Source organism: Carcharodon carcharias, chromosome 14, assembly GCF_017639515.1.
Source record: "Carcharodon carcharias isolate sCarCar2 chromosome 14, sCarCar2.pri, whole genome shotgun sequence".
In the NCBI taxonomy this organism is placed as follows: Eukaryota; Metazoa; Chordata; class Chondrichthyes; order Lamniformes; family Lamnidae; genus Carcharodon; species Carcharodon carcharias.
In genome coordinates, this window is record NC_054480.1 from 1,784,428 (window position 1) to 1,811,758 (window position 27,331).

At 43.7% G+C, this 27,331-nt stretch overlaps 1 protein-coding gene across 3 annotated transcripts in view; it reads left to right on the forward strand.

The window, feature by feature from the left end:
• Positions 1-27,331, forward strand: part of chd6 (chromodomain helicase DNA binding protein 6) — a 242,710-nt gene that overhangs the window by 37,643 nt on the left and 177,736 nt on the right. For 2 of the 3 annotated variants that reach the window (XM_041204557.1, XM_041204559.1), the window contains exon 1: positions 21,461-21,585. The exons of the other annotated variant lie outside the window; for it this stretch is intronic. In XM_041204557.1, the coding sequence (XP_041060491.1) occupies positions 21,523-21,585 (63 nt within the window). In that variant the 5' untranslated portion in view covers positions 21,461-21,522. Of the gene's footprint in view, positions 1-21,460; positions 21,586-27,331 lie in introns of those variants that run through there. 3 annotated transcript variants of the gene reach the window in all.

Here is a 27,331-nt window from a genome sequence, read left to right on the forward strand (position 1 = left end):
CTTGGACCAAGGGATTGAATGGTTGCTTGTTATGACATAGCAATTGGTAAAGGCTGAGCTATTAAAAACTGAGGGAAACTTTAAACAACTGTCATAACCTAAGTTTTCAATTAGTATGCTCTGTAGAAGGGTCATATGGACTTGAAACGTTAATTGTTTTTCTCTTTCCACAGCTGCTGTCAGACCTGCTGAGTTTTCCCAGCATTTTCTGTTTTTGTTTCAGATTTCCAGCATCCACAGTATTTTGCTTTTTTCAACTGGTATGTTTGAGATGCAGCTCAATTCAGGAATAAAAACCACAAGCCTCAAGAGGTTTTTTATATAAATTAAATTAAACATTTATTAATTTAACAAGGTATTAAACACATACAGATGTCTACAAATTACTACCATAATAGCTATTAAACAAATCCCCAAATTAATCAGTCCTAGGTAACCTTCCCCAAGGCAACAATAACCCATAGACTTAAATAGACACTAGGCAAAGCACATTTTATCTTAGGAATTCAAAATGAGGCTCCTTTCAATTTGGTTTCTTACGCAGACAGTTGTAGGCTTACAGGCAGCATGCCTCTGACTCACACACAAAACTCTGTTCTGTATATACCTAGCCCTCCCTTTGAATGTAAATTCTCGTATCACCAAGCCCTTTGAATTCCTACTCTTCCAACAATAGAACCCCTTTCATAGTGCCAATTTTATTAGTAATATAAAGATATTGCCTTGTCTTTCCTAGCTAGGTGCAAGATTTCACCCCCAGTCTTTGGTTTATTCAAAGTCAATGCAAATGCACTGTTTACCTCAACTTCTTTACTGTTTAACATCTCAAAACCACTATACATCAATGCATCCAGACTAGCTGGCTTTTATCCAATTAAGACACACACTCACACGACAGACACAGACCCTACTACAAGTCCAATTTAAAGTAATTTCCAATAACAATGTATGCATTAATATCTTCATGACATTGCTAAATTTTCTGATGATACAAAGATAGGTAGGAAAGTAAGTTGTGAAGAGAACATGAGCCTGCAAAGGGATATGGGGAGGTAAGTGAGTAGGCAAAAATTTGGCAGATGGAGTATAATGTAGGAAAATGTGAACTTATCCCCTTTGCAGGAAGAATATAAAAGCAGCGTATTATTTAAATGGAGAGAAATTCCAGAACTCTGTGGTATAGAGGGATCTAAATTTCCTGATACATGAACCATAAAAAGTTAATATGTAGGTATAACAAGTGATCAGGAAGGTGTCATGATAATAGCTGATTTTGGTTGTGGACTCCAGTATTAGATACTATATGATCCTCTGCACTATATACAGGGTCACCTGATCTAGATGTTGAAGGTTAGACAGCATGTGTTGGAGCCTGTCTTGATAGAGTTCAGATACTGCAGATATGTGTTCATATTAGGAAAATTTGTTATCAATAAAGTTAGCTCACCTACAACATTTACAGCCTGTGTGCATCATTAAAAAAAGAAACAAGACATGGTGTCAGAAGTAAACTAAAAGCAAAAACAGAGGTCCTGAAACCACCGACAGAGCTCAGTTTGTAGGCCAATCTTGCCGAAAACTGGAGGAAGGTCGGGCAGCAAGTCGAGCTGTGCCTCGCAGCGACGCAGTGATAAAAAAGATCCTTGGGTAGAGTCTTCCTTTCTTCTTCACGTAGCAGGAGAAGAAGCCCTAGAAGTCATGTTTGAAAGTGATGAGAAACGAAGTGACTTGAAAGAAATAATGGAAAGATTCGAAGCCTGCTGCAGCCGTAAGAAAAAACATCACATATGAAAGATTTATGTGCACGCAAGGCACTGACAACATTAGCCTGAGAAAACGAGCTAAATCGTGCGAATTTGTGGAGCTCAAAGAATCACTCATTGAAATAGTCATTTGCAATCCCGCAAATTATTCTGAGAGAATGGCTTTTGAGAAAAGTTGATCTCACTCTGGAGAAAGCAATAAATATCTGCAGAGTGGTAGAGACAATGAAATGCCAGATTAAACAGCTGACAGAAGAAGCTGAGCCACACATGGTCAAGCAGTTAGATACAGTTAAATGGAAACAGTCCCAGGAAAGAGCAAATAGACAGCCTGAAGGTAAAAAGAACAAAATTGCTATTGAAACATTTGAATGCAGCCGATGCGGAACAGAGCATTTATCACATAGTTATCTAGCCTATGGAAAGCAGTGTAAGAATTCTAATAAACTAAATCGCTCTGCTAAGATGTGTCAATTGAAGCAAGCGCACATGATTGCAGATGATAACACACTGAAACTGAATTTTTCATTGGTGCTGTAACAACAAGTTGTAATTGTAGAAAAATCAGATGAGGAATCTGCGAGACTGTCTGGATCCCAAAGACCTAAACCAGGCAGTACAAAGAGAGCATTACCAGCTGCCCATACTGGAAGAGATCATGTGTAAGCTAGCTAATGCTAAATACTCATCAGTCTTGGATGCGAGTTCAGGCTTCTGGCAGGTCAAGCTGGATGAACGCAGCTCCTATTTCTGTACCTTCAACACACCGTACTAGTGATACAGGCTTTTACGCTTACCTTTTGGTATTAATTCAGCTCTGGAAGTGTTCCACAGACAGTGAAGCAGCTGTTTGAAGGGTTAGATTGTGTGGAAACTTTTATCGACAATGTGCTGGTCTGGGGAGTCTCACGAGAAGAACATGACCACAGGCTGAGGCAGGTGGCGGCCAGTGCTTGAGTTCAAGTTGAAGAAGGAAAAGTGCAAAATAGGTCTTCATGAAATCAAGTACTTGGGACACGTGCTAACAAGTGAGGGACTGAAGCCGAACCTGAGTAAAATCGAAGCAGTCGTGGACATGCCTTCCCCAAAATGTAAGAAAGACTTGGAGAGGTTTTTGGGAATAGTGACCTATCTAGGGAAGGAAATTCATTCCGCACATGTCAGACTGACAGCACCTCTTGGAGAACTTCTACAAAATGATGTGGAATGGCACTGGGAACAAAGTCACCAGGAAGCTTTGACCAGTCTGAAGAGAATACTGACTTAGGTTCCAGCGTTAAAGTATTATGATGTCAGTCAGCCGCTCATGATCTCAGTGGACACTCAGTTTCAGCCTGGGAGCTGTCCTCTTGAAAAATGAGGCACCAGTGGCATATTCTTCAAAGGCAATAACTGATACAGTAGCGGTATGCCCAAATAGAGAAAGAAACGCTAGCAATTGTTTGGCCTAGAACTCTTATACCAGTTTATCTATGACAAAGATGTGGAGGTAGAGCCTGATCATAGCCCTTGGAAGCCATACTTAAGCCCCTGAACTGTGCACCACCAAGAATCCAAAGATTACTAAAGTGCCTGCAGAAGTACCAGCTCAGAGTTAAATACAAACCAGGCAAGGAGATGTACATCGCAGGCACTCTGTCAGGTGCATATCTACCCATCTTGGAGAAAGAGGATAAAGAAACGGAAGCACAGGTTCACATGCTGACAAAGAACTTACCTGTGGCTGTAACCATACTAGATGAGATCAGGGAAGTGACCAAGAATGACACCACCCTGAGAAAACTGCGGCAGACTGTGCAAACTGGCTGGCCCACGCACCAGAGCGGAGCCCTTTCCGCTGTGCAAGAGTACTGGAACTTTTGTGAGGAGCTTCATATTGCGGAAGGAATACCTTTTAAGGGAGAAAAGATCATAATTCTGGCAACACTGAGGAAAGAAATGTTGTAGCGCGTACATGAAAGTCACCTCGGCATAGAAACATGAAGAAGAGCTCGAGGTGTAATCTATTGACCTGGAATGGGAGCATAAATTGGGGAAATGGTGAATGCGTGTGCGGTGTGCCAAAAGTACAGTAAATTGCAACAAAAGGAACCTCTTCAACCACAGTGTTCCAGAGAGCCCCAGGCAAAAAATTGGAATGGGCTTGCTCACATTTGACTACAGTGAGAATCTCCTAGCAGTAGGTTATTACTAGGTTTTTTGAAGTCTGTGCTGCCAAGAAATGATAGTAAGAGCATCACTGTAATAAATCATTTAAAATCGATGTTTGCTCACCATGGCATACTTGAAGTGCTCATTTCAGATAAAGGTCCACAGCTCTCAGGCACTGAGTTTCGCAAATTTGCACAGGACTGGGAGTTTTGCCACAATACATCAAGTCCCCAATATCCACAATCCAATGGAATGATGGAACGTACCGTGCAGACCTTAAAACACCTGTTGAAAAAGGCAAAGGCGGAGGGAAGAGGCATCTACCTGGCTCTGAGTATTTTGGGAATACTCTATTAGAGGGCATTGGATCATCTCTAGCTCAGCTCCTGATGGGGAGAAGACTAAGAACTAAGCTTCCAACTGCGCCCCAACTGTTATTTCCACAGCCAGTGAGCTACAGCGTGTAGAGCGTGCTCAAACTGAGACAGCAGAAGCAGAAACAGTACTTTGATCGAGGCGCCCAACTTCTACCTGACCTGAGCATGGGAGAGACAGTGAGGATTCAGCATGAAGGAATCTGGAATCCTGCTGTTGTCACAGGAATAACAGGAGAACCAAAATCTAACATCGTTCAGTCTCCAAATGGACAACAGTACAAGAGAAACCGGAAATTCTTACGGAAAACAATAGAAATGCAACCCTGCTCAACCAAAAAGTGTAGCTGAAGATCAAAAACCAGAATGCACCAGTGAAGCGACAGATAACCAGACAAAGCCTGAGACTCCTGAACTCTATCCAAGGGGTGATAGTGACACAGAATTGGAGAAGACCTCTTGTCTTTCAAAATCACTTCTGTCACCATTCAGAACATCCAGTGGAAGAATTGTGAAGGAACCACAGAGATATAGAGATGAGTAAAAGATAAAACAGACTGATCGAAACAGAGTGAGAAATAATAGATGAGACTTTGTGTACTTAAGTTGCATAAAAGTTGTTTTTTTAAAAAAGGAAATGTCATGATAATAGCTGATTGTGGTTGTGGACTCCAGTATTAGCTACTATATGGTACAGGGTCACCTGACATGGGTGGTTGAAGGTCAGAAAGCACATGTTGGAGCCTGTCTTGGTAGAGTTCAGATATTGCAGGTATGTGTTCATGTTAGGAAAATGTGTTAATAATGACGTTAGCTCAGCTACAATGTCGCCGGCCTGTGTGCATCATTGAAAAAAGAAACAAGACAGAAGGCAAATAGAATGTTGTCACTTATTGCAAGGCGATGGACTATAAAAGTAGGGATGTTTTGCTACAGTTGTACAAGGCATTGGTGAGACCATATTGAGAGGACACAACTGTGCACAATTTTGGTCTCATTTAAAGGATATAAGTGTGTTGGAAGCAGCTCAGAGACGCGTCACTTGATTGATTACGGGTGGCAGGGGTGGGGTTTATCTTATATGGACAGGTTGGGCCTGTGTCCATTGGAGTTTATAAGAATGAGAGGTGATCTTATTGAAACTTAGACCCTGCGGAAACTTGACAGGGTGGATGCTGAAGGGTGTTTCCCCTTGTGGGAGAAACTAGAACTAGGGGACACAGTTTAAAAATAAGGGGTCTCCTGGTTAAGACGGAGATGGGGAGACTTTTTTTCTCTGAGGATCATGAGTCTATAGAACTCTCTTCCCCAGAGAGTAGTGGAGGCTGGGTCAGTGAATATTTTTAAGGTAGAAGTAGATAACCTTTGACTCACTTGTTGGTCAAGAATTTGTTGAGGGGAGGCAGACATGTGGAGTTTGGGCCGCAATCAGATCAACCACGATCATGTTGAATGGTGGAGCAGACTCGAGGAACCAAATGGCCTACTCCTCCTAATTCATATGTTCAGGGCAAGATGGCTTTATCATTTTTAAGGCCCTTCTACACATTCTGAAGAAAAGTCATCAGCCTGAAATGTCAACTGTTTCTCTCCACAGATGCTCCCTGACCTAAGTATTGCTGGTATTTTTTGTTTTTATTTCAGAATTCTGCCATCCGCAGTATTTTGATTTTTTAAAATTCATTCACAGAGTGTGACCTTCGCTGGCTGGGCCAGCATTTATCGCCCATCCCTAGTTACTTTGAGAAGGTGGTGATGAGCTGCCTTCTTGAACCGCTGCAGTCCAAGTGGTGTAGGTACACCCACAGTGCTGTTAGGAGGGGAGTTCCAGAATTTTGACCCAGCAACAGTGAAGGAACGACAGTATATTTCCAAGTCAGGATGGTGTGTGACTTGGAGGGGAACTTACAGGTGATGGTATTCCCATCTATCTGCTGCCTTTGACCTTCTGGATGGTAGTGGCCGTGGGTTTGGAAGGTGCTGTTGAAGGAGCCTTTGTGAATTCCTGCAGTGCATCTTGTAGATGGCACACACTGCTGCTACTGTGCATCGGTGGTGGAGGGAGCGAATGTTTGTGGATGTGGTGCCAATCAAACGGGCTGCTTTTTCCTGGACGGTGTCAAGCTTCTTGAGTGTTGTGGGAACTGCACTCATCCAGGCAATTGGGGAGTATTCCATCACGCTCCTGACCTGTGCCTTGTCGCTGGTGGACAGGATATAGGGAATCAGGAGGTGAGTTAGCAGGTCCTAGCCTCTGACCTTCTCTTGTAGCCATAGTGTTTATATGGCTAGTCCAGTTCAGTTTCTGGCCAATGGTAACCCCAGGATGTTGACGGTGGAGGATTCAGTGATAGTAATGCCATTGAACATCAAGGGGTGATGCAAAACAAAAACGGAATTACCTGGAAAAACTCAGCAGGTCTGGCAGCATCGGCGGAGAAGAAAAGAGTTAACGTTTCGAGTCCTCATGACCCTTCGACAGAACTATCAAGGGGTGATGGTTGGATTCTTTCTTGTTGGAGATGGTCATTTCCTGACGCTTGTGTGGCGCGAATGTTACTTGCCACTTGTCAGCCTAAGCCTGGATATTGTCCAGGTCTTGCTGCATTTGGACATGGACTGCTTCAGTATCTGAGGAGTCGTAAATGGTGCTGAACATTATGTAATCATAAGCGAACATCCCCACTTCTGAACTTATGATGGAAGGAAGGTCATTGATGAAGCAGGTGAAGATGGTTGGGCTGAGGATACTACCCTGAGGAACTACTGCAGTGATGTCCTGGAACTGAGATAACTGACCTCCAACAACCACAACCATTTTCCTTTGTGCTAGGTATGACTCCAAGCGGTGGAGCGTTTTCTCCCTGATTCCCATTGACTCCAGTTTTGCTAGGGCTCCTTGATCCACACTCGGTCAAATGCTGCCTTGAAGTCATGGGCAGTCACTCTCACCTCACCTCAGGAGTTGAGCTCTTTTGTCCATGTTTGAACCAAGGCTGTAATGAGGTCAGGAGCTGAGTGGTCCTGGCGGAACCCAAACTGGGCATCAGTGAGCAGGCTATTGTTAAGCAAGTGCTGCTTGATAGCACTGTTGGTGACCCCTTCTATTATTTTACTGATGATCTAGACTAGACTGGTGGGGCAGTAATTTGGCGAGGTATACAGGACACACCTGGGCAATTTTCCACATAGCTGGGTAGATGCCAGTGTTGTAGATGCACTGGAATAGCTTGGCTAGGGGCGTGGCAAGTTTTGGACCATAAGTCTTCAGTACTATTGCTGGAATATTGTCAGGGCCTTTGCACTATCAGTGCCTTCAGCCATTTCTTGATATCACGTGGAATGAATTGAATTGGCTGAAGACTGGCATCTGTGATGCTGGGGACCTCTGGAGGAGGCCGAGATGGATCATCCGCTCAGCACTTCTGGCTGAAGGGTGTTCAAAATGCTTCAGCCTTATCTTTTGCACTGATGTGCTGGGCTCCTCCATCGTTGAGGATGGGGATATTTGTGGAGCCGCCTCCTCCAGTGAGTTGTTTTAATTGTCCAACACCATTCACGACTGGATGTGGTAGGACTGCAGAGCTTAGATCTAATCGGTTGATTTTGGGATTGCTTAGCTTTGTCTGTCACTTGCTATGCTGCGTGGCATGCAAGTAGTCCTGTGTTATAGCTTCACCAGGTTGACACCTCATTTTGAGGTATGCCTGGTGCTGCTCCTAGCATGCCCTCCTGCACTCTTTATTGAACCAGCGTTGATCCCCGGCTTGATGGTATTGGTAGAGTGGGGGATATGCCGGGCCAGATTGTGTTCGAGTACAATTCTGCTGCTACTGATGGCCCACAGCGCCTCATGGATGCCCGTCTTGAGTTGCTAGATCTGCTCGAAATCTATCCCATTTAACATGGTGGTAGTGCCACACAACACGATGGAGGGTATGCTCAATGTGAAGGTGGGACTTAGTCTCCTCAACGACTGTGCAGTGATCATTCCTACTGATACTGTCTTTGGACAGATGCATCTTTGGCAGGCAGGTTAGTGGGGATGAGGTCAAGTATGTTTTTCCATCTTGTTGGTTCCCTTACCCAGACCCAGCTTAGCAGCTATGTCATTTAGGATTCGGCCAGCTCGGTCAGTAGTGGTTGTTACTGAACCACTCTTGTTGATGAACATTGAAGTCCCCCACCCAGAGCACATTCTGCGCCCTTGTCACCCTCAGTGATTCCTCTAAGTGGTGTTCAACATGGAGGAGCACTGATTCATCAGCTGAGGTAAGATGGAACATGGCAATCAGGAGGTTTCCTTGCCCATATTTGACCTGATGCCATGACACTTCACGGGGCCTGGAGTCAATGTTGAGGACTCCCAGGCCTGTTCCCTCCTGACTGTATGCCACTGTGCTGCCACCTCTGCTGGGCCTGTCCTTCCGGTGGGACAGGACATACCCAGGGATGGTGATGGTGGGACATTTTCTGTCGGATGTGATTCCGTGAGGATGACTGTCAGGCTGTTGCTTGACTATTCTGTGAGGCAGCTCTCCCAATTTTGGCACTAGCCCCCAGATGTTGGTAAAGAGGACTTTGCAGGATTGACAGGGCTGAGATTGTCGTTTCCGGTGCTTAGGTCGATGCCGGGTGGTCTGTCCGGTTTCATTTTTTTTTGTGACTTTGTAGCCGTTTGATACAACTGAGTGGCTTTCTAGGCCATTTCAGAGGGCATTTAAGAGTCAGCCACATTGCTGTGGGCCTAGAGTCACATGTAGGCCAGACCAGGTAAGGATGGCAGATTTCTTTCCTTAAAGGACATTAGTGAACCAGATGGGTTTTTACAACAATCATTAATGCTTTCATGGTCATCATTAGACTTCTGAGTTACAAATTTTTACTGAATTCAATTTCCACCATCTGCCGTGGCAGGATTCGCGGAATCCTAGCGCATTACCCTGGGTCATTGGATTACTAGTCCAGCGACAATACCACTATGCCATTGCCTTCCCTGCATTAATATGAGATCCTCACTGTACAAAAGGATGGATAATTTAATCACATTTATCACTGGTGGATTTTATAGAAATAACTAATGACCCAAAGTCCTCCTGCAGTAATAAAGTGCTGTTGGATGTAATGTGTCATGTTATTAAGGACTCTGGAGTGAGTCTGTCATTAAATACTTAGCCTCTCAGGGTTCAGCCATTAATGCATCTACTGACTCTGGCATCCTGCTTTTTCCCATTGCCTTATCAAGGGTGAGTGTGAATTAATTTTTTCTGCTCCTGAAGGTGCTGATGCTTGTTGGGGTACAAATCTATCAATGCAGGTGGTTATCTGGTGCCTAAGCCCACGTGACTGCTCTCCTTCTGTGGCTGTGGGCAGCTTCTTTGACTGAGTGGACTCGTGTGTGGTTTCAACCAGGTGTCGCCATATGCATTCATGTTTTCAAGCAGGATGCACTGGATACAGATCAGGAGTGCAGACTACTTCTTTATCCTTTCATGCAATTTATCATCCACCCCTAATTTCCCTTGAGAAAGGGTGAGTCCTATACTTGAACTGCTGCAGTCCATGTGATGTATGTACACGCCCAGTGCTGTTAGACAGGGAGTTCCAGGATTTTGAGGGAGATATATTTCAAAATCAAGATGGTGTGTCAATCGAAGGGGAACTTACAGGTAGTGATAAACAATGTACACTGTAGCCGCTGATGGTGGAGAGACTGAATGTTTAAGGTGGTGGATGGGGTGTCAGACAAGTGGGCTGCTTTGTCCTGGGTGGTGTAGCGCTTAAGTGGTGTTGGAGCTGTGCTCATCCAAGCAAGTGGAGAGTATTCCATCGCACCTTTTTAGAGTGTAAAGACTTTGGAGAGTCAGGAAGTGAGTCATTCGAACATATGAACTGGGAGCAGGAGTAGGCCATTTGGCCCCTCAAGCCTGCTCTGCCCTTCAATAAGATCATGGCTGATCTGATTGTAACCTCATCTCCACATTCCTGGCCTACCCCCCATAACCATCCAACCACCACCCCCCCCCCCCCCCCCCCCCCCCCCCCCCCCCCCGGCTTATCAAGAGTCTATCTAGCTTTGCCCTAAAAATATTCAAAGACTCCGCCCCCACTGCTTTTTGAGGAAGAGAGTTCCAAAGACTCAAGATCCTCTGAAAGAACAAAAATTTCTTCATCTCTGACTTAAAAGGATGACCAATTACCAATTATTCTTAAACTGTGACCCCTAGTTTGAGATTCTTCCACAAAGGGAAACACCCTCTCCGCATCCACCCTGGCAAGACCCCTCAGGATCTTATATGTTTCAATCAAGTCACCTCTTACTCTTCTAAGCTCCAGAGGATACAAGCCTAGCCTGTCCAACCTTCCTTCATAAGACAATCCGCCCATTCCAGGTTTTTGTCTAAGTAAACCTTCTCTGAACTGCTTCTAATGCATTTATATCCTTCCTTAAATTAGGAGACCAATACTGTACATAGCACTCCCAGACCTGAAGCATAACGTCTCCACTTTTGTATTCAATTCCCCTCGTGGTAAATGATAATATTCTATTAGCTTTCCTAATTACTTGTACTTGCATACTAATGTTTTGTGATTCATGCACTAGGATACTCAGATCCCTCTGCATCTCAGAGCTCTGCAATCTCTCAGCATTTAGATAATATGCTGCTTTTTTATTCTTCCTTCCAAAATGGTCAATTTCACATTTTCCCACATTATACTCCATTTGCCAGATTTTTGATCAGTCACTTAACCTATTGATATCCCTTTGTATCCTCCTTGTGTCCTCTTCGCATTTTACTATCCTACCTATCTTTTAGCAACCATCCAAGTCATTTATATAAAAGATTGAGGTGCCAGCATTGATCCCTGTGGCACATCACTTGTTACATCTTGCCAACCAAAAAATTACCCATTTATGCCTACTCTCTGTTTCACTTGGCAAAGAATTCCCAGTCTGTCACCTGCTCTTGTAGTTACAGTATTCATGTGGCTGGCCCAGTTCAATTTCTTGTTGGTGGCAATTCCCCAGAATGTTTATGATGGGGGATTCAGCGATGGTACTGTCTTTGAATGTCAAGGAGGTGGCCATTGCCTGGCACCTGAGTAGCACAAATGCTGTTTGTCACTTAGCAGTGCATGCCTGACTGTTATTCAGGTTTTGCTGCATGATGGAATGGATAGTTTCCTTACCTGAAGTGAATGGTGCTGAACATTGTGCATTCACCAGCGAACGTTCCCACTTCTGACTTTATGGTGGTGGGTCAATCATTGATGAAGCAGCTGAAGATGATTTCACCCACGACACTACCCTGAGGAACTCCTGCAGCGATGTCCTGAGTACGACTCCAATCAGTGAAGAGTCCTTTTTGCCCCCTCCCCACAATTGTTATTGACTTAATTTTGCTTCCATGATACCATTCAAAATCAAATGTTGCTTTGAATATCAAGGACTGTCATTCATTCACCTCACCTCTGGAATTCAACTCCTATGCCCTTGCTTGGACCACTGGAATTGGGCCTGGAGCTGAGTGACCCTGGCAGAGTGTGGACAGAATTTCGGTGCACAGCTTATTGATGAGTAAGTGTTGCAGCACTGTCGACGACATCTTTACCTCTTTGCTGGTGATTGAGAGTAGACTATTAGGTTGCATTGGATTTTCCCTACTTTTTGTGGACATAACAACCCTGAACAATTTTCCACCCTTTTTCATAGATGCCAGTATTACAGCTACACTGGAACAGATTGGCTACTGCTGAAACACAAGTCTTTAGCATTACAGCAGAAGGTTGTCAGTGCCCACAGCCTTTACTGTATCCATTACCAGCAGCCATTTCTTGATATCATGTGAAATTAGCTGAAGATTGGTATCTGATTGTGGGGAACTTGGGAGGAGGCTGAGATGGATCATCTACTCGGTACTTCTTGCAAGGGTTTCAGCTTTGTCTCTTGTGCTCACTGAGAATGGGGATGTCTGTGGAGCCTGTTCCTCCTGTTCGTTGTTTAATTGTTCATGACTGGATGTAGCAGGACCATGGAAAAAACTTTGATCTGATCTGTTGATTGTTGGATCTCTCAGCTCTGACTTTTGCATGCTGGTTATATGCATGTAGTTCTGTGTAGCTTCACCAGATTGGCATCTCATTTTTAGGTATCCCTGGTGCTGCTCTCACAAACTTCTACACTTCTCGTACCATGTTGATTCCTTCTCTTGATGGCAGTAGTAGTCAGAAGGATATGCTGGACCATGAGGTTACAGAGTATGATGGAACAATTTTGCTGCTGCTAATGCCCACCGCTCTTCGTAAATGCCCTGTTTTAATTTGTTGGATCTGTTCTGAATCAGTCCATTTCACAATGTGGCGGTGCCACATAGTACAATGAAGGGTGCCCTCAGTGCGAAGAAGGCACTTTGCCTCCACACAGACTGTGTAGTGGTCACTCCCACTAATACTAATGGATAGATGCACCTGTGACAATTAAATTGATGAGGACAAGGTTAAGTAGGTTTTTCCCTTGTGTTGGTTCTCTGACTAGCTGCTACAGGCCCAGCCTGGCAAAGATGTCCTTCAGAGCTCAACCGACTCAGTTGGTGTACAGTTGGTGCTACAGAACCACTCTTGGTGATAAACTTTGAAGTACCCCAGCCAGAGCAGATTCTGTGCCTTTGCTACCCTCAATACTGTTTGTAGATTTTCATGCTCCCTCTCCCAGCCCTCGAGTCTACAGCACAATTGTGTAACTTGTGTTTTGGGAATATATGAACAGAAGGGGGCTGAATGGCCTCTCAAAATGTTCTGCTATCTGGCTAGGTCATGGCTAATCTGTATCTTTACTTCACCTACCCACCCTGATTCTGTAACCCTTAAAATCCATTAATAACCTAATAACCTATCAATTCAATTTTTATATCTTTAATTAACCTTTTTTTTGTCTCCTTTTTGCTAGCACAATTTCCGGAGACTATATTGTGATATAAATGTGGCATTTGCATTGGTGATGTGCAGGTATGGCTTTGTAGTGTTAAGGAAGTTCTGCAGCTTAGAGGCATTCTCACATTCGGAAGATAGCAACTAAGTTAATCACTGAATATGGAGGGATGAGCTGTCATGAACAACTAGAAGGGTTAGGCCTGTTCAACTTCGTAAAGACATTTTAGTGGAGTGTTATGGAGGAATGCAAGATCTTTAATGTTACAGAAAAGGTACAATACTTTAAGATGAGAAAAGGCTGAAGGAAAAGATTTTTGATAGTTCTATTTGGGTAAGGGCATTAAGAGCCACAGACCAAAGGCAGCCAAATGGTGCTCTGAAGAAGAGTCATATGGACTCGAAATGTTAACTCTTTCTCTCTCCCCAGATGCTGCTAGACCTGCTGAGTTTTACCAGCAATTTGTGTTTTTATTTTATATTAAATATAATTCATATACAGGTCAGCCAAGATCAAAATTAATAGCGGAACAGGCTCCAGAGACTGACTGGCCTCGTCCTGTTCCCATTGAACCTGAGGCCTTTTTAGAAACCTCTGAAGTCTGGGACATATGCATGGGAATCTTCACACCATGTGTGCTGAACGACTGGAACCAGCTGCCAGAAAGAGTGAAGCTCAGGACACTGAGCCCATTGAAGCAGTTGGTGATCTAATGGACTCCATTTAAACTTATGCAGATGGCTACACGCTAACAAGTATGCATGTGCAATTGTCCCAGTATTACCTTGACACTCATTATTCTTGCTACAAAGCTATTCTGTGAATCTGTAACAGGAGTTATACTGTGGGAGTGCCATTGTAGGGACAGTATGAATAGCATGAGATTTAGAGAAAGCTGTGATCAACTGGCATGGCTAAAATGGCAGTATCCTGATACAACTGTCAATCCACTGTGGGAGGCATTGACATTCTCATTTTCTGTAGAAATAATGAGAGATGGTGGAATATGATAGATCCACCTTGAGCAATCCCATAACCCTTGTATAACAATACCTCAACAGCAGCTGTAGGGATTGTACTGGTGTGCCTCTTTCTTTTCATGGAGAGCAAAGTTGCTAAATGTTCTTGTGTCTTTGGCTTCTGGGAATGACAGGACTTGAAATGCCTGGGCCACACTGTCAAGGGCATGTGCCACTTAAAAGGTTATTTTGGATACTTTGGCTGTTGCCAGGTTGGGCCCAGTGTTTTTATTTTAATGGATGACTTTATATGTTGGAGTAAAACGTAATGCTGCTTTAATTTCTTTCTGTATGGTCAGTTACCTCATACCCAGCTTAACCTCAGCCTTTCCTGTCCCCCTGTCATTGTTAGAGCAGCCAGCCTCAGCTTAGTTGTCAGCCTTAGCTCTAAGTCAGGAGGTGGTGGGTTAAAGCCCCACTATGGAGATTTGAGTGACACTCCAATTCAGTACTGAGAAGGAGATGCCATCTTTCAGAAAAGACCATTGAGCTGAGGCTCCATCTACGGTGGATATAAAAGATGTTGTGGAAGCTCTCCCGGTCTCCTGGCCAATATTTACCACTCGAATGTCGCCACAACAGATTACCTGGTTATCATCACATTGTTACAAGCAAACATATTAATTAGGAGCAGGAGTAGGCCACTCAGCCTGTTAAGCCTGCTCTGCCATTCAATAAGATCATGGCTGATCTGAATGTAACCTCAACCCCACATTCTTGCCTACCCCCAAAAACCTTTCACCCCCTTGTTAATCAGGAACCTATCTAGCTCTGCCTTAAAAATATTCAAAGACTCTGCTTCCACTGCCTTTTGAGAGAGTTCCAGAACCCTCAGAGAAAAAAAATTCTCCTCATCTTTGTCTTAAATGAGCGACCCCTTGTTTTGAAACAATGACTCTAGTTCTAGATTCTCCTACAAGAGGAAACACCTTCTCCACATCCACCCTGTCAAGACCCCTCAGGATCTTAAAGGTTTCAATTAAGTCACCTCTTACTCCTCTCAATTCCACTGGATACCAGCCTAACCTATCCAGCCTTTCCTCATAAGACAAAGTGCCCACTCCTGGTATTAGACTAGTAGACCTTCTCTGAACTGCTTCTAATGCACTTACAACAACCAACAAGGGGGAAAAGCATACTTGACCTCATCCTCACTAACCTGCCTGCTGCAGATACATCTGTGCATGACAGTATCGGTAGGAGTGATCACAGCATAGCCCTTGTGGAAATGACGTCGCACCTTCACATTGAGGATGCCCTCCATCGTGTTGTGTGGCACTATCACCATGCTAAATGGGATACATTTTGAACAGATCTAGCAACTCAAGAATCGGCATTCAAGAGGCCCTATGGGCCATCAGCAGCAGCAGAATTGTACTCGAACACAATCTGAAACCTCATGGCCCGGCATATCCTCCACTCTACCATTACCATCAAGCCAGGGGACTAACACTGGTTTAATGAAAAGTGCAGGAGAGCATGCCAGGAGCATACCAGGCATACCTAAAAATGAGGTGTCAAGCTGGTGAAGCTATAACACAGGACTACATGTGTGCAAAACAGCATACACAGCAAGTGATAGACAGAGCTAAGTGGCCCCACAACCAGTGGATCAGATCTAAACTCTGCAGTCCTGCCATATCCAGTCGTGAACGGTGGTGGACAATTAAACAACACTGGAGGAGGAGGCTCCACAAATATCCCCATCCTCAATGATGGAGGAGCCCAGCACACCAGTGCAAAAGATAAGGCTGAAGCATTTGCTACAATCTTCAGCCAGAAGTGCCGTGTGGATGGTCCATCTTGGCCTCCTCCAGAGGTCCCCAGCATCACAGATGCTAATCTTCGGCCAATTCGATTCACTCCACGTGATATGAAGAAACTAATGAAGGCACTGGCTACTGCAAAGGCTATGGGCCTTGACAATATTCCAGAAATAGTACTGAAGACTTGTGCTTCAGAACATGCCGCGCCCCTAGCCAAGCTGCTCCAGTACAGCTACGACACTGGCATCTACTCGGCTATGTGGAAAATTGCCCAGGTATGTCCTGTACACAAAAAGCAGAACAAATCCAACCCGGCCAATTACCGCCCCATCAGTCTAATCTTGATCGTCGGTAAAGTGATGGAAGGGGTCATTAACAGTGCTAACAAGCAACACCTACTTAGCAATAACTGGCTCACTGACGCCCAGTTTGAGTTCTGCCAAAGCCGCTCAGCTCCTGACCTCATTACAGCCTTGGTTCAAACACGGGCAAAGGAACTGAACTCCCGAGGTGAGGTGAGAGTGACTGCCCTTGACATCAAGCCGCATTTGACCAAGTGTGGCATCAAGGAGCCCTAACAAAACTGGAGCCAATGGGAATTGGGGAGTCATACCTAGCACAAAGGAAGATGGTTGTAGTTGTTGGAGGTCAATCATCTCAGCTCCAGGACATCACTGCACGAGTTCCTCAGGGTAGTGCCCGCGACCCCAACCATCTTAAGCTGCTTCATCAGTGACCTTCCATCATAAGGTTAGAAGTGGGGATGTTTGCTGATGATTGCATAATGTTCAGCACCATCTGCGACTCCTCAGATATTGAATCAGTCCATGTCCAAATGCAGCAAGACCTGGACAATATCCAGGCTTGGGCTGACAAGTGGCAAGTAACATTCATGCCACACAAGTGTCAGAAAACGACCATCTCGAACAAGAGAGAATCTGACCACCGCCCCTTGATGTTCAATGGCATTACTATCAATGAATCCCCCACTATCAACATCCTGGAGGTTACCATTGACCAGAAACTGAACTGGACTAGCCATATAAATACTGTGTCTGCGAGAGCAGGTCAGAGGCTAGGAGTCGTGCAGCGAGTAATTCACCTCCTGACTCCACAAAGCCTGTCAACTACCTACAAGGAACAACTCAGGAGCATGATCGAATACTCTCCACCTGCCTGAATGAGTGCAGCTCCCACAACACTCAAGAAGCTTGACACTGTCCAGGACAAAGCAGCCTGCTTGATTGGCCACCACATCCACAAATATTCACTCATTCCACCACCAATGCACAAAAGCAGCAGTGTGTACCATCCACAAATTCCACTGCAGGTATTCATCAAGGCTCCTTTGATGGCACCTTCCAAACCCACAACCTCTACCATCTGGATGGACAAAGACAGCAGATAGATGGAAACACCACCACCTGGAAATTCCCCTGCAATCACTCACCATCCTGACATGGAAATATATCGCTGTTCCTTCAATGTCGCTGGGTCAACATCCTGAATATATCACTGCTCCTTCACTGGCACTGGATCAAAATCCTGGAACTCCCCTTCTAACAGCTCTGTGGGTGTACCTACATCACATGGACTGCAGCGATTCAAGAAGGCAGCTCACCACCACCTTCTCAAGGGCAACTGGGGATGGACAATTAATGCTGGCCCACTCAGCGAAGCCCACATCCCGTGAATGAATTAAATAAACTTTCTTTAAATAAGGAGACCAGTACTGAACACAATACTCCAGATCTGGTTGCTCAGGACCCTGTACAACTGAAGCATAGCTTCCCTACCTATGTAATCATATCCCCTCACAATAAATGATAACATTAACAGAATTACCTGGAAAAACTCAGCAGGTCTGGCAGCATCGGCGGAGAAGAAAAGAGTTGACGTTTCGAGTCCTCATGACCCTTCGACAGAACTTGAGTTCGAGTCCAGGAAAGAGCTGAAATATAAGCTGGTTTAAGGTGTGTGTGTGGGGGGCGGAGAGATAGAGAGACAGAGAGGTGGAGGGGGTTGGTGTGGTTGTAGCGACAAACAAGCAGTGATAGAAGCAGATCATCAAAAGATGTCAACAACAATAGTACAATAGAACACATAGGTGTTAAAGATAAAGTTGGTGATATTATCTAAACGAATGTGCTAATTAAGAATGGATGGTAGGGCACTCAAGGTATAGCTCTAGTGGGTTTTTTTTTTTATTTTATATAATGGAAATAGGTGGGAAAAGGAAAATCTTTATAATTTATTGGGAAAAAAAAAGAGAAGGGGGAAACAGAAAGGGGGTGGGGATGGGGGAGGGGACTAGAATGATAACATTCTATTGGCTTTCATTATTACCTGCATACTAATTTTTTGTGTTTCATGCACTGGGACACCCAGATCCCTCTGAATCTCAGAGCTCTGCAATCTCTCACCGTTTAGGTATTAAGTTTTTTTGTTCTTCCGGCCAGAATGAACAATTTCACATTTACCCACATTATACTCCATTTGCCAGGCATTTTCCCACTCACTTAGCCTATCTACGTCACTTTGTAGCCTCATTACATCCTCTTCACAATTTACTTTCCTACGTATCTTTGTATCATCAGCAAATTTAGCCACCATTCCTTCGGTCCCTTCATCCAAGTCATTTATAAAGGTTACAAAAAGTTGAGGCTCCAGCACTGATACCTGTGGCACACCACTCGTCACATCTTGCCAATCCAGTAAAAGACCCATTTATGCCAACTCTCTGCTTTCTGTTAGCTAGCCAATATCCATGCCAAAATGTTACCCCACACCATGAGCTTTTATTTTCTGCAATAAACTTTCTGCAAATGCCTTCTGGAAGGCTGTGAAGAGCTTTGGGATGTCTAAGGTTGCGAATGGTGTACACATGCAAGTCCAGTCTTTGTTCTTTTGTTATTTGTTGGCTGCTTCTGAAAATCTTGCTATGTTTTCTTGACTTGAGTTAAGGCATGGAGTTTCATTCTGGATGCTGCAGCATTGAGGAGGTTCTCTAGGACAGGGCTGCCCAAGCATTCCCAAGTCTTTGGGGTCAGTGATGTATATCATGGAATCTCTGGCTATATATAAATTGAAATCAGCATTCTTTCAATCTGTGTGTAGGTGTTAGTATATCAGGGTCTCAGTGCTCTGACCCCAAGTGAGGCCACATGTTTAAGAATAGTCCTTTCCAAACTTTAGGCCACAACATTCAAACAGAACAAATCTGCAGATAAGAAACAAGTACATGTACGACTGCATCCGTGGTTTTAAAGACTCCATTGCAAAGTTTTGTGGGTTTCAAATGCCCTCTGAGTTGGTGAATTTTGATCTTTGGATGGGCTTTGTAACTGCCACCAGCACCATCTCAAAAATTCTCTTTCTTGTCTGACCTGCTAACATATTTCTTTTGCTGCATATACAGAAAAATGTTCTGCAGAATTAGCATTACCCTCCTTTTAATGTAACTTTTTTTTATGGAGCTTAATCTGCAGGTTCCAGGAATATGTCTATATTTTTTGAGGGTCCCAAACAGAGAGGTTTTGAAACACCATTGTGTTAAAGGTGCAGAGAGGCCCCAAGTGATCTGAAATGGTTGCCTTTATTCCAATGTAATAAATCATTGTTCCACTCTGCCAGGATAGTGGGAGTTAGTACTTAGGGTTATTGTAAAATATTGAGTTAGACAGCTCAGAGCTGAGTGACCCTTGTATCATCCTTTATGAGTGAGCAAATGTGGGCATTTTCACTAGTAAGTACCATTATCTTGTACCATATGACTACGAGGATAGTAAGAAGTGATCCAGATAGACCAAGGTCTTTCTATCAAGTCCTAGGTTCCTGTGTGAGGGCCTGATTTTATTTTTTGTTTTCTTTGATTTCTTCTCCTTGGCTAAAGTTGCATATTCCTCAAAAAGTCTAATGGGATTTATTCCCATGTATTTAGATGGTTGAAGGGTGATCTAATCAATTTGTGAAAAATGAAGGGATTTGGTCAGGTAGATTGAAGAAGTTGTTTCTCATGGTATGGAAATTCAGAACAAGGGGGTACAATCTTAAAATTATAGCTAGGTTATTAGGGAGTGAAATAAGGAAGGACTGCTTCACACAAAGGTTAGTGGAAGTCTGTAACTCTCCCAAAAGGCTGTGGAAACCGGGAATCGGTGGAAATTTTGAGCCTGAGATTGATAGATTTTAGTTGGTTAGGGGTATCAAGGAATATAGAGCAAAGGCAGGTAAATGGAGCTGAAGTTTGATCGGCCATCATGAAATTGAATTGTAGAAAAGGTTCCTCGGGCTGAATTGTCTAGTCCTGTTGGAATGCTCATTGCTGGGGAGGAATATTGTGAATGGTATCCCTGCAACTAATTGGTATGTATGTAAAATGGAAACAGTGATCCATTTTCTACGCACGCACCTGCGCACACACATCGATTTTGACTCTTGGTCTCTGTGGCTTGACTAATATTGTTAACCTAACTAGGAAGGAACCAGTGCTGGATCCACTTCTAGGAATTGAAGTGGGGCTGGGGCAGAGGAAGTTCTGGAGAACAGTGACTAATATTTAGAAGGGTGTGGGGAATGAGCTAGATCAGCACGATGGGCCAAATTGCAGTTCCATTGCTATGAAATTCCATGATTCTAACCTGACACGACATTAGGGAAACTGTTTTATTTTTGATAATTTCTTACCATTTTGCCCTTTAGAGTTTTTCCTTTTCATACATCACCTGAGAGGACAGACAGGTCTTAGTTTAATATGTCATCCAAAAGACAGCACATTCGGTGGTGCAGCACGTCTTCAGTATTTACTGTGTTAGTTTCTGGAGTGGGAATTGAACCCACAACTTTCTGACTTGGGGTGACAGTGTTACCCACTGAGCCAGTGCTTAGCTCAATAACCTCAGATAGACAGTGTCAGTGTTTTCTGACAACTTTCTTTCCAAAAAAAAAATTACCCACTTTTTCTTCAATGATTTATATATATATTTAACATAACTTCTTAATTTTCTTGGGAAGGAAATTTGAACCTAAGAGAAATATTTGATTCTAGCTACAACCACCCTCCCCCACACACACTCTAATGATGGTGTTACAGCTGCCCTGGAATTCTCTCTAGCAGGCTGAACCCAGGCTGATCTCTTTCTCATGAAGACTCCATTTAAACGAGAACTTGCATTTATATCGAGAGCCTCTCTGTAAGTCTGGCGTCTGTGTTTGGAGGGGAGAGGGTCTGGGTGGTGAAAGAAATGGTTTGTTTTTTTCGGGGGGGTTGCTGTTGGGTGGGCAGATCAAAGCCTGTTTGTGTTGAGCGGGAAGGTATTGATTTAAGTGCTGGGTCCTGCATTGAATCTCGTCCCCTACTGTGTATGCAACGTAATGCTGCAGTATATCAGGAGGAGGGGAAAAAAGCAATTTGTGCAGTGATGTAGAGAGAGAGAGAAAGCATCAAGTGTTGACTGTGATGCAAACGTCTGGCTTTCCCTGCTGAACTAGAGACAGGAGCCTGGCTAAGGATGGTTGGAAATGGCCTGCTTTTTAATGGGGGCAGACACTGCACTAGCTTTCTCCGGTGAGGTTAGATATCAGGTGAGCATTGCTGAGTGAGTTGCAGTGGTGACCTGAGGGGTTCTTTTGTGTGTGTGTGTGTGTGTGTGTGTGTGTGTGTGTGTGTGTGTGTGTGTGTGTGTGTGTGTGTAAAAGAGAGAACGAGCCCCGACAGCCTCACTTGGAGCGTGAGGCCCACTGGGCCTTCTAAACAAAAACAAATATCGAGCTCTGTGAGCCATCTCCTCTCTGGAGGCTTGTTCAGTGCATTGAATGAAGGATTTCTTTCGAAACAAAGCTTGGTTCTTTCAAAAGAGTTGGAGCGAATTTCCAGGTATCTGTCCGGTGTGGGGACAGTGACCTAATGAACAAGAGAGTGATCCATTTCATGATTTCCTTAACTGGCTACAATTCTGTTGAGTCAGTGGATGCCTTGTAAGACACTGTTGGTGTTGTTAATTTAATCGTGTATTGTGATCTGATGGTATTTATATATAATCCAGGCAAACACTATCATGGGTGTATGTTGTTCAACTGTACTTTATGCTTTTAGCTGTTTCATGTAAGGCCTTATTTGTATATAATACCTGTTTTGTTCAATAGGCTATTGGTTGTTAAATTGTTAAGCTGTTGAGTTGAGCAAGTCAGATTTGAAACTTACATGAGGCTTGGATTTCTGGGGAGTAAATCTATTTTTGTTTTTTGCTGTGATTGCTTCACAAATTTCTTTTTATACAGTTTGTGTCTATTGTCTCTAAATTATCTATTGCACCACCTGTCTGGGGGTCAGTGTGAATCTATCAAAGCCTTGATTTTAAAATTTGCATCCTTATGTTCAAATCCCTCCATGCGCCTTCCCCCCTCCCCCAAATTCTGTAACTACCTCCAGCGAAACAACCCTCAGATCTTTGTGCTTCTCCCAACTCTGGCCTTTTGTCTTGCCTGTTTCCTTCACCTGGCCATAGGTGGCCGTGGCATCAGCTATCTAGGGCCCAGGCACTGGAATTCCTGCTCTAAACTCTTCCTCTGTCTCCTGCTTTAAAACCTATCACTTTGACCAAACTTTTGGTTACCTGTCCTAACATCTCCTCCTTTGGTTCATTGTCAGTTTTTGTCTGATTACACTCCTCTGAAATGCCTTGGAACATTTAAACGCTTTAAAGGCACTAATTAAATGCAAGTTGTCATATGTTGCATTGGTGAGAGAGGTCTGACTGCTGCTTTTAAGCAACTAACCATATTGGAAATCTTGTTTGTTGAGTACAGGGAGGTCTTTCTCGAAATTGCTTTATTTGGTAGTTAGCAGCAATGTTACCTGTGGGACAGAGAGTTAACAGGACTAGGGACAATAATTAAGGGTGACATTTAGCAACAGTAGTTCCGATTTGTACAGTGCTTTTCACATAGTAAAATGTTTCAAGGTGTTTTATTGGGACATTTTTTAAAAAGAAATGGATTATGAGCCAAGAAAGGAGATGTTAGCAGAGCTGACTAAAGCTTTATACAAGGGGTCAGGTTTAAGGAGGGCCTTAAAGGTGGAGAGAGAGCTGAAGAGATTTAGGGAGAGGAATTGATTGTGTGGGATTGAGGTGGCTGAAAGCACAGTCTTTAGAGGTGGACCATAGTGGTGGGAAATGCATGAAAATCCAGAGTCACAGGACAAAAGAATTCCAGTGGCATGGGAGAATTTTTGCACAAATAGGGAAGAGTGAGGCTATATTTGGGCAGTGGATAGGGTGGTGGGATTATAGGTGTAATGGGAATGTTTGAACAGAGAAAGAGAATTTTACATTCAAGGCTTTGGGGGAATAGAATGTTGGGAAGTACGGGGGTGGTTGGCCAGCAGGACTTGGTGTGGGATAGGATATCAGATGCACTGTGGAGAGGCTGCAGAGTGATTGAACCAAGGTCCTGTTCAAGTAGATGTTAAAGAACTCCTGGCACAATTTGACGAAGAACAGGGAGTTCTCTTCATGTATGGCCAACATTCCACCCTGAGCCACCTCCAGTGCTGCTGGTGGGAGCCACAGCTGCCAACATGCATAAGCTTCAAAAATAAGTTACTCATTGTCAGAATGCTCTCACCTCAGAGTCAGAAAGTCGAGGATTCAAGTCCCATTTCAAGGACTTGAGTATATAATCCAGGCTGACACTCGCTGTACTGCACTGAGAAGAGCTGTGCTATCAGGAGGTGCCATCTTTCAGGTGAGATATTAAACTGAGACCCATCTGTTCTCTCAGATAGGGATATAAGACTCGATGGCACTGTTCGTAGAATAGCCGGGGAGTTATCCCTGGTGTTCTGGCCAATATTAATCCCTCGACAAATATCTGAAACAGATTTAACTGATCATTATCTCATTGCTGTTTGTGGGACCTGACTGTGCACAAATTGGTTGCTGTTTTTTCCCCCTATATCACAACAGTGACTGTACTTCAGAAGTGCTTCATTGTCTATGAGATACCTTGAGGTTGCAAAAGTGCTATGCCAGTGCAAGTTCTTTCTTTCTCAAAAGTAAATTACCAGAAATGCATTGCTAATTTTCAGATTTTTCTAACACACTGCCTGCCTGTGGATATTGCAATACTAAATAAGACTGGTGACATCATGTGTAAGCTCCTCTACCCATCTAAAAGCTCTGTAGTGTATGTCTGGGGGGTCTTGGCTATTTTTGCTTCTGGGGCCCCAACTCCCCCTTCAAGTTATAAAAATTTCACACATCTCTCTGTCACATGACTTCATTTGTAAAAATCAGCAAATTTGCACACAGCAAGATCCAGCAATAGAAAATCGGGTATCACCTAAGCTTCAGGCTCGCTTCCCATTATGAGAAAGGTCAAATTCCACAGCTGCCTGCACTTCAGATGAATGTTACCTCTGAGCTTGAACCTCAGGTCACAATCCCTAGGCAACTGCCCATGCTGTGATTGGCTCTGTAAATGTCTGCCGCAGACACGCAGTGGTCAGCCGAGTAAAGAAGGAAAGGTGAAGACAGTTGAATATGCACTGGCACTTTGCTTCTTGGCCCATTTACCCTAAAAAAAATGGACATCACACTCCATTGACCTATTGCTCAGCTTACTGCATTTAAATAGAATGTCAGGAGAATGTGTTCCACATGGCCTTTTGGGAAAAGAACTCAGTGCCATCTGATCTGGAGAAGAAGAGAGGGTGAGGTCCCCTCTCCTCCAACATCAGTGGCAGCATCATGTTGGCCTAATGTTGCATCGATGCACTGAATTAAGCTCTTTTCTTTGGAGACAGGTTAAAAAAAAGCCAATTTCGAGACCTCATTCACAGAATCGAAGAATTGTTACTGTGCAGAAGGAGGCTGTTCAGTTCATTGTGCCTGCATTGGCTCTCCGAATGAGTGGTTCACTTAGTGCAGTTTTCTTGCCTTCTCCCCGTAACCCTGCACATTCTTCCTTTTCCGATAACAGTCTAATTCCCTTTTGAATGCTTCAATTGAACCTGTCTTCACCACACTCTCAGGCAGTGCATTCCAGATCTTAACCAATTACTGCATGAAAAAGTTTTCACATATCACTTTTGCTTCTTTTGTCAATTACATTGAATCAGTGCTCTTTCGTCCTTGATGCTTTCACGAATGGGAGCAGTTTCTCTTTATCTACTCTGCCCAAACTTCTCATGATTTTGAATACCTCTGAAATCTCCTCTCAGCCTTCTTTTCTCCAAGGAAAACAACCCTAACTTCTCCAATCTATCATAACTGAAATTTCTATTCCCTGCGACCATTCTCATGAATCTTTTCTGCAACCTCTCTAATATCATCACATTCTTCCTAAAGTGTGGTGCCCAGAAATGGACACAACCTTCCACTTGAGCTTGAACTAGTGCCTTATGCAAGTTTAACATAACTCCCTTGCCCTTGTACCTTATGCCCCTGTTAATAAAGCCTAGGATACTGAACGTTCTGTTACCTGCTTTCTCAACCTATCCTACCATCTTCAATGACTTATGCACATGTACACCCAGATTTCTCTGCTCCTGCACCCCCTTTAGAGTTGTCCTCTTTATTTTGTGTCTCCATGTTCTTCCTGCCAAAATGAATCATTTCACATCTCTCTGCATTGAACTGCATCAGCCACCTGTCTGCCCGTTCCACCAACTTATCCATGTCCTTTTGAAATTCTGTACTATCCTCCTCACAGTTCACAATGCTTCCAAGCTTTGAATCATCTGCAAGCTTTGAAATTGTGCTCTGTACATCAAGGATAGGTCGTTAATATATATCAGGAAAAGCAAGGATCCCAACTCTGACCCCTTGGGAACTCCACTGCAAACCTTCCACCAGCCCACAAAACATTCATTAACCATTACTCGCTGATTCCTGTCACTTAGCCAATTTTGTATCCATGTTGCTATTGTCCTTTAGATTCCATGAGCTATAACTTGCTCACGGGTCTGTTGTGTGGCACTGTATAAGATGCATTTTGAAAGTCCACGTACACTATATCAACAACATTGCCCTCATCAATCTTGAGAAACCCATGCTGGCTTTCCTTAATTAATCCACATTTGACTATTAATTTTGTCCTGTTTCTAGAAGTATCCCCAGCACTGAAATTAAACTGATTGACCTGTAGTTGCTGGGCTTATTTTTACACCTGTTCTTGAACAGGGGTGTCACGTTTGCAATTCTCCAGTCCTCTGACACCAGTCCTAAGCCTAAGGAAGACTGAAAAATTGTGGCCAGTGCCTCCCCACTTTCCATTTTCTCTTCCCTCAGTATCCTTGGATGCATCTCTCTCTATCTCCCACTCTCCAGTACCCCCTTCTAGTGTCTGAATTATCTCCTGCTTCATTATGGCCTGGGTAGCATCATCTTCCTTGGTAAAGACAGTTGCAAAGTATTCATTTAACATCTCAGCTATGCCCCCTGCCTCCATATGTAAATCGCTTTTTTTGGTCCCTAATCAGCCCTACTTCTCTTTTTATTACCCTTTTACTATTTATCTGCCTATGCAAGACTTTGGGGACCCCCTTTTATGTTGTCTGCCAGTCTCTTTTTCACACTCCCTCTTTACTTATTTGTTTTTTCACCTCCTCTCTGAACCTTCTGTATTCAGCCTAGTTCTCAATTGTGTTTTCTGCCTGATATCTGTCATAAGCACATTTTTTCTTCTTTATCTTAATCACTATCTCTGTAGTCATTCAGGGAGCTCTGGATTTGTTTGCCCTACTTTTTCTTTTTGAGGGAATATATCTTGTCTGTGTCTAAACTATCTCTTGAAGGTAACCAATTGATCAGCCACTGTTTTTCTTGCCAACCTTTCACTCCAATTTATTTGGCCCAGATCCGTTCTTACCCCTTTGAAGTTGGCTTTCCCCCAGTTAATTGTCACTCTGGATTGTTCTTTGTCCTTTTCCATAGCTAGCCTAAACCTTACAATACAAAGATCACTGTCCCTTAAATGTTCTTCCATTGACACTTGATGTACTTGGCCCACTTCATTCCCAAAAACCAGTTCTAGCAGTGCCTCCTTTCACATTGGGAGTGGAAACATACTGCTGTAGAAAATTCTCCTGAACACACTCTAGGAACTCTTGCCCCTCTCTGCCCTTTACACTACCACTGTCCCAGTCTATATTTGGGTAATTAAAGTCCCCCATTATAATTACTCTATAATTTTTGCACCTCTCTGCAATTTCTTTGCAAATTTGTTCTCTACATCCTTCCTACTAGTTGGTGCCCTATAGACTACACCGAGCAATGTAATTGCACCTTTTTTGGTTCCTTAGCTCTAGCCAAATAGATACTGCCCT